The sequence below is a fragment of the Clarias gariepinus genome, chromosome 2 (assembly GCF_024256425.1).
Source record: "Clarias gariepinus isolate MV-2021 ecotype Netherlands chromosome 2, CGAR_prim_01v2, whole genome shotgun sequence".
Taxonomy (NCBI): domain Eukaryota; kingdom Metazoa; phylum Chordata; class Actinopteri; order Siluriformes; family Clariidae; genus Clarias; species Clarias gariepinus.
The window spans coordinates 19,112,295-19,121,009 of record NC_071101.1 but is presented as its reverse complement, the minus strand read 5'-3'; the positions used below and the strand labels follow the sequence as shown (position 1 = coordinate 19,121,009).

Below are 8,715 nucleotides of genomic sequence, written 5' to 3'. Positions count from 1 at the left end.
AAACATCCCCCACACCATTACACCACCACCACCAGCCTGCAGAGTGGTAACAAGGCATGATGGATCCATGTTCTCACTCTGTTTTACGCCAATCCTGACTCTACCATTTGAATGTCTCAACAGAAATCGAGACTCATCAGACCAGGCAACATTTTTCCAGTCTTCAACTGTGTAATTTTGGTAAGCTCATGCAAATTGTAGCCTCTTTTTCCTATTTGTAGTGGGGATGAGTGGTACCCAGTGGGGTCTTCTGCTGTTGTAGCTCATCCGCCTCAAGGTTGTGCGTGTTGTGGCTTCACAAATGATTTTCTGCATACCTCAGTTGTAACGAGTGGTTATTTCAGTCAAAGTTGCTCTTCTATCAGCTTGAATCAGTTGGCCCATTCTCCTCTGATCTCTAGCATCAACAAGGCATTTTCACCCACAGGACTGCCACATACTGGATGTTTTTCCCTTTTCACACTATTCTTTGTAAACCCTAGAAATGGTTGTGCGTGAAAATCCCAGTAACTGAGCAGATTGTGAAATACTGGGGGCCAGTGGTAGCTCAGTGGTTAAGGCATTGGACTACGGTTTGAAAGATCCCAGGTTCAAACCCCACAACCACCAAGTTGCCACTGTTGGGCCCTTGAGCAAGGCCCTTAACCCTCAACTGCTCAGATGTGTAATGAGATAAAAATGTAAGTCGCTCTGGATAAGAGCGTCTGCCAAATGCCTAAATGTAATGTAAATGTACTCAGACCGGCCTGTCTGGCACCAACAACCATGCCACGCTCAAAATTGCTCAAATCACATTTCTTTCCCATTCTGACATTCAGTTTGAAGTTCAGGAGATTGTCTTGACCAGGACCACACCCCTAAATGCATTGTAGCAAAGGCTACAGCAAAGCAAACAGGGACTTTTAATTGTGAAGAATATCAGAACACAGTTATGAGTGTAAAATCTACTTTTTCTCTTTTCATGCTACACTAATGTATTTATCCCAACACACTACACTACACACATTACACTAGTGTTTGGATATCACCAAGGTAGAAAGTTTTCACCGTGTGCCAAAGCTATGATTGGACTGCCTCTTCCCATCTGAAACGCTGGCCTCCAAGGAACATCTTTAATAGCCAAAACATGTGGAAATAGCTTGGAGCGAGTTCAGGACTATACTATTGATGTGGCCATAACTTCCAGCTGAGTTCCTGTACTGTGCAAGTAGTGTGTGTGAAGGATTGCGTGTCCAGTTCCCACAGACAGATGTGTCTTTTCTGCAAGTTGCTGACAATTTACCAGGAATTTTTAAGAATCAGGCATTCCACTCGCTGAATGTTCACAGGAACAACTCTACTGTTCCTCGGGGCACAGAATTATCATAGGGGACAGCCTTCCATAAAAATTTTTCTGAATGCCCCTCATATTTTACTTAAATGGAAATTCTGCCCTTAATTTAAAAATTTTATAGATAATTTTTTTTAGTGTATAATCAATTGTTCCCTCGCTTTTTATTCTTCCTTTTAAAGTTAATAAGACATCTTTGGGGCTGTTTATGTGGCGCATCTCTCCTAGTCCTTAGTGTAAATTGTTATAATTAATTTAAAGATGTGCTTTAATTTACATATACAGCTGCTTTTATAGAAACCCCACTTTGACCATTGACCTGATATATTGTATTTGTAAATGAATGCACATCTTTTAATAATTTATAACATTAGATTCGCTTACTTCCTACCCATACAAAGGCTAATCGTGTTGTATATTACTATAACATATAGCACAGTGATAACAACACAATTAGTCTTTGTTCCGGTAGAAAGTAAGCACAACAAAACATATTCGTGCTATGTGTTTTCTCCTAATTCATTCACAACATTTTACCATTACATAAAACATTATGGGCCACCAGGGTTAAGCCTGTAGAGCTTGTATGAAGTGTGTTTTCTATAATTGTAATTTTTTTTTCTTTTAATGTGATGTGTGAACTTAGCACAGAGTTGAGTGGTTACAGCAATGTGATTAAAGACAGTAGGAGTATGATGTAAAGCTGCAGAGTAATTAGTGTTGCATGGGCAATGAGAGTTCATAGCCAATAGGGAGCCAATAACTGGATGCAGCGAGATGGTTGTGTCCACAGGTTATGTATTAGTGTTAGTATAAACATCGAGCCCAGACATTTAGTATGTAAAGAAAAAAACTTGACCTCCAGCAATGAGGCCAGGATGAGATGAAAATGAATCTCTTAATGGAAAGAATCTTAAAAAAGAAAAAAAAATGGCCAGCTAGGGTTTAGCTCCCAGTGATCTGGTGATTAGTATCAAAGGCTGCAGACAAGTTGAGAAAGATGAAAAATAATGGCATAGATCATTATTTGGCTTTCTGTGAGGGTGAATGACTGCAGGGAGGACAGTACAGTATCAGTATCAGAGACATGAAAATGGCTGACTGAGAATGGCACATGAGAAATGAGGAAGAACAAAAAACAGGTCTGTAGGATCATTAGTTAATAGAATCTCAGTTACAAATTAATATTGACTGATCTGTCCTAATCAAACTTTACATCTTTCATTTTTTTTTAAATCTGCCTCATAATAAAAAAACACTAAAAGTGGCTAGCACTGTCGCCTTGCACCTCCAGGTGCCAGGTTCGATTCCCACATGGGGTTTGCATGTTTTCTCCCCGTGCTTGCTGGGTTTCCTCTGGGTTCTCCAGTTTTCCCTACATTCCAAAGACATGCAGATTAGACTAATTGGCATTTCATAATTGCCTGTAATGCCTGTAATGTGTGAATGTGTTGACTGTTAGTCCTACCACATTCATACAAATAGGAATAAATACAGTACAATGGGTCACTATTGGCCTCCCTGGTCTCTAGCTGGACTACAGAGGTTCCTACTGTAGATGGATGGATGGATGGACTGAAAGCTACTTTTTTTATTGCTTAATTCTCAGTGACCTTGAAGTTTGATTTTGAAGCATCCTGTATTTATAACGTTTAGCAACAAATGATGCACAAAAAAAATGTAGCACAAAGAATTATAATTTCAACTATTGAAAGTGTTACAAATTCAGATTCAGATTCAAATTCTAAATTAATTTTACCCTCAGCTAAATATACTCTACTTGTGAGCTAAAGGATACAGCTGAGAGCCAGGTTTAATCCATGGACGATAAGGAGAGGCTTAAAGCTAACACGGGGTGAGGGATTTCTCATGAGGGAGCAACAGGAAGTTGCTATATAACCCTGACCACAATGGTACGCCCAAATTACCCAGCAGTGTTTCCGCTGGCCAGCTTTAATTTCAAAGCCACATTCCTGGTCAGCTCAAGCCTTCTAATGGTACTCAGAGCCTCGTATGTGTTATTATCTTTTATTTTTCTAAGTGGTCATGTTTAATAACTCTTTCAGTATCATCAATGGCAAAATATATATATTTTTTTACCCTGCATGCTTTTCCCCAGCAGTTTTATTCGATGCATGCATGCACATGAACAACAGGTGTTAGATGGAAAATTAAACTCAATATCATTCCCTCTGTTTACGAGCACAATTTTGCCACCTTCTACATATCAGCTAGAGATGCAAAGTATATGGATTTTTTTTGTTGTTTTTATAACTGGCAAGCTGGGGAACCTATTCAATGTACCATGCAGTGAAATATTAAACCTTGACTTGCACTTTCTAAAAGTAGACTAGCGAGAGGAGTGGCTCGTCCCACAACTTGTCACCGGTTAAATACATCTTTCACAGAAGTGGACCCTGCTTCACCAGCCGTGCAGAGAGAAAATACCCTTCTACTACATTTGTGATAATGTAGTGTTAAATATTTTACAACCACATATGCACCAACATTACGAAGTTCATAAACACCATGCACGAAAAGTGTCTTTTAAAAATATATATTGTACATTATCTAATCTTGAGTTTAATGCAGCCTGGAGATATTTATTATATAGGACTGGATGTTTCTAAGAGAGGGTCAGAGAGAGTGTCCCTCAATAGCTTTTCCATATGAATCCCTTTGCATGCACACAGCTGCTATAAATACCTTTTATCGGGTTTAAGTGGAATTAGTGGAGTCAACAGCACAGCTACTGTGACGGGGTGCAGGGTAAGGTCACACACACCCAAACACCCTCATATATACATGTATATACACACAAATAATAACTTTTTTTATGCAGCATTCTTATATGAAGCACTAATTTCAAAAGCTGTTAATTAATTAAACTGCTTTACCAAGTCAGTGTACAGTTGTAACATTAATCTGTGAAACGGTGACACATAAACCTTTCTATTTCTATAGCATAAAAGTGTAAACTTTATTGTATATTGACATTTCTAATTTTTTAATTCACAAATCAAAAATGCATTGAATAGCACAGTCAGATATCTGTTAAAAAGTTGATTTGTTTTGTTGAGTCAAAAATGATTTAGCAAACATGAAAGCAACTACTAGACAGACATTAGTAAAACCTACTATATACAGTATATAAAGAGAACAAAGGTTCCTTGAATACAGATTTGAAATAAAAAAAAAATCACAGTTTGTCTTGTTTGAAAACTATGTGTTTATATAAGAAAAAAGAGATTAAGACATTTCAAATCAGAGCCTCAATAAGACATTCATTAACTGCATTTGATATCTTTGCCCAGCGAGCTCTGGAGATACAGTAAACATTGACTACTCTATCAAGATTAATTAAGGTTGCAGAAGGCTATATGCCATGCTGATCAAGTACTCTCTGTACTGGAACATCATTCGACCAAGATTCATGTTACATAAACTCTTACATTTGTGTGCTGATAACACCCTTATGGAGTATTGAGGAGACACAGCACCTGTAATGCACTAGTCGTTTCGCACTATAAAGAGTCTTGTGTTCCCAGGTGTTACTATGGGATAGTGAAAGTTTCAAATCTTACATTTCATTATATTAAGTTTGTAAGTTGATTCCTGACAAAAATTTCTGTTATAATGTAAAACAAAACAAAACAAAAAAACTTTGTAGTATCTGTTAGTTTAGTAAATTAGAAAGTAATGTAGATTCTATTTCTTTCTTTGATTTTCTCTTTCTTTGATATTCCTTTGATATTTATTTCTTTGATATTCTTTTAAAAGTCACTTTAAAATAAATTGAGAAAATGTATTGATCTGACATGTGTACTATACTGTAAAGTTAATGGATAATAAAATGCATATGAGAATCATTCAGAACATAATGTGATTTCAGCAGCAATCTATGATAAGACTTGCAGCTGTAGATAAAATAATGATGGACCATTTCATTGCATAGAAAGTGATCACCATTTCTTAGCACTTTGCTCACAATGGGTCAAACCGTTGCCCTGCAGATAGTTGCTCTGTGCATGAACCTCCTTGTGATGCTGGTTGGAAGTTTTTCACATTAAACAGAGATAAGAATAAACTTGAGGTACAGGTAGAATAGCAAAAAACCCAGCAATGTCTGTGTGAATAGCCTGCTCAGTGAAATTAAGAGACGTTCAGCGATGTGTCCCCTCCGGTGTCAGAGCGAAGTTCCTTTTTTACAGTTCATTCCTTAGCAAGAAGTAATTTTTACTGATGGTTTGGTCTTCTTCAGAGAAAAAAAGATTGCTTTAAGTGAATTAAGTGCTCGACGCTCTACTCCATGTTATGTCCAGTGGAAGCAGATCATCTTTTAAGGCTGTGAGTATTTATCATATGTAAACCACAGTTCTAAGAAGAAAGTTTTTTTTACGTATAAAACATTGTGTTACCACAAATAAATCGAGCGGATAAATGAAACCACATGATTTCAAAATTTTTACAGATAATATAAATAACTTTCATTTGTAAAGTGCAAATAGAAAGTGATCTTGTACATCTCAAGACTGTGCCTTAGAACACAGAAAATGGTCTTTGTGGAAAGTGCAACTTGAGATCGGCACAAATTGAAAAATAAAAGTAAAAGAAAAATAGCCTTGGGATAGTCAGGTAGCTGGCCTCAGGAGATCTTTCGGATGAAAACAGGCACCTCCTCAAGCCCAACGTGGTAACTTTGTAGAAGCGTCCCGCCATCAAACACTTTAGCATTGTTGGTGTCTTGCCACTGAAAGTTGCTCCGTGGCAAATAAATATCTCTCTGCAAAGCGCCTTTTTCTGTTACTGGAGCAACAAGTACCTGAAAAGCACATAATGTTATAACGTGGAGTTTACCGTGTTATACCTATAGTCTACGACATTACTTATTAAGTACTCATAAGCTCTTTCATTGCACTTTAAAGAAAGAAAGAAAGAAAGAATCAAGCTCTACCTTCAGCTCTACAGAATTTGACACTTTTAATGGTTTTTTGTACAATTTTATTATGTTTGTTAGTTATAAATAACATTTAAGGTTTTTGAGTTTCTAAGCAAAATGAGACATCTAGTCCGTGCAGTATTTTTTTCATGGCCTGATGCATGCGTAGTGGAAACTCACCTCATCGCCAATGAGAAATTCATCATCAATAGTGAATGTGGCAGGATCATTAGGACTGATCCACCACAGTGGGCGATATATGGGGTTTCCATTGGCTTGCCACTCCAGTGCATATTTCTCTATTAGAGGCACTACAAAATCCTGGTGCTTAGTGATGTAGATTCTAGTTTGGTTAAGGACCTGTATTAAAGAGACCAAACAATGAGCAAGTTATTATCTCATACGAGAGGTGTTCAAGTCAAACAGGGACCTTTGATTGTGCAGAATAACAGAGCACTTTTATGAGAGTAAAAACTTCCTTTATTTCTCTATATAATCTCCTGCTCCACTAATGTGCTTATCCCAGCCTTTCACCAGTGCTTGGATACCATCAAGATAGAAAGTTTTCTCTGTACACTAGAGGCTTGATCGAACTGCCTGCTTCATGCTGAAACACTGGCCTCCCAGGAGAGCCTTTACTGGTCCAAACATGTGGAAATGGCTTGGAGCGAGGTACTGGACGGCGGATGTGGCAATAACTCCAAAGTGAGTTCCTGTAATGTGTATGTGGTGATTGTGAATAATTGTGTGTACTACAGTTCTCGCAGACAGATGCTTTTTTTCTACAAGTTGACCATAATTTACTCATCAATTTTTAAGGATCAATTCGCTGTTCATGGGAACAACTGCAGTGGGGTGCCGAGCCACCTCAGAAAGGGATCATCATTCACGGATGTATGGCCTTCTATAAAATGCTATCACCACTCTTTCAAATTCTGTGGCTAAGAGTCTCATCTCCGTGCTGTACTTGAACTCTTGTGTAAATGTCAATTCTTTTGTTGATAAGAAATTTTCCCATTTGACTTGACAATGCCTATTGTATTTACATTTGAGTGCACTTACTACTACTACTACTACTACTAATAATAATAATAATAATAACAACAATAATAATAATAATAATAATAATAATAATAATAAATCTGTGCATGAATTGATAAAATATTCTATGTGATCAAAACAAGTATAATGTATATATATATATATATATAATATATATATAATGTATATAACAAGTATATGATGAATCAGTCTCAGATGCATTTCAACAAGATCATGTCCGCTAGTCCCTTCCACATACATCATGTACTGTACCTACAACACCACTAGCTGACCCTAATTTACAGTATACAGATGTTGTGACAGTAAGCTCTAAAAAAAGATAACTATCCAGCCAGCTAGATTTGAGAACTGAATAGAAAATAAAAGAAGAATTTATTTATTACCGTCATGCTGACCAAACCTGATTTTGATATTCCAAATGAGCCAAAAACAAATGAGTATGCAAATGGTTGGTGGTATTGGTGTGTGCTTGTTTGATAATGACCCTGGCACATTATGATGAATAAGGGACCTTAATCTGATGAGAATCTTCTAGAGTATCCAAAATGCTTGAATACAGGAACGACATCTACTGTAGTTATGAAAAATTCCAAAGAACATTACTGGTATTCATGGTAATCCTAAAACTGTCAATTTTAATGGTAAACTGTCACATAAATGATTCCTATTGATTCAGATTGCATATACACCTTAACTATTCAGATACTTAAAAACATCACATTATCAAGGTTTATGATTTTTTCTTTTTTTTTTTTTTTACTTTTTATGGAAAACAAATATGAATCCGTTCACATTGTGGTTAAACCATCCAAATGTCTTTCTGGTGTACATTCCTGTAAGGGTCACATCCTTAAACTAACATCCTACTCATGACAGGAACAAAGAAAAACCACATTTATTAAAACTTTTGTGAGGAAGCGAATAGGTTTCGTGCATTGGGTTTTGAATCCGAGCCTGGGTTCAACTTAATTTTAAATTGAGAAAACAGACCTGTGGTTTGCATTTTGGTTATATTTTTATTCGGGCTCAATATGGCTATTGATTTAACAGTCTCTAATGGGTGCTAGAGGTCTGCACGGACACTCACACATACACGCACATACACACGCACATACACACATACACGCACACACACACACACACACACACACACACACACACACACACGCACACACACACACACACACACACACACACACACACACACACACACACACACACATTAAGTTAATGACTCATCACACAGGGCAGAGAACAATTCCAAAAATTAAGTCAGACTACATGTTGTTCAATCTAACTTTAACAACTATGAATAGAACATTTTAACATGCAGCAAAACGACGCAGGATGTTAAATTACTGTCCACCTATGTTTTATTACCCCA

The 8,715-nt window shown here is 37.0% G+C and overlaps 1 protein-coding gene across 1 annotated transcript in view; it reads right to left on the bottom strand.

The window, feature by feature from the left end:
* Positions 1 to 4,378: 4,378 nt before the first annotated feature.
* Positions 4,379 to 8,715, bottom strand: part of si:ch211-236l14.4 (SITS-binding protein) — a 29,919-nt gene continuing 25,582 nt past the window's right edge. Inside the window, exons 9-10 of the mRNA XM_053483045.1 lie at positions 6,450 to 6,629; positions 4,379 to 6,152 (exon numbers count right to left, since the gene is read on the bottom strand). Coding sequence (XP_053339020.1) covers positions 5,976 to 6,152; positions 6,450 to 6,629 — 357 coding nt within the window. The 3' untranslated portion in view covers positions 4,379 to 5,975. The remainder of the gene's footprint in view (positions 6,153 to 6,449; positions 6,630 to 8,715) is intronic.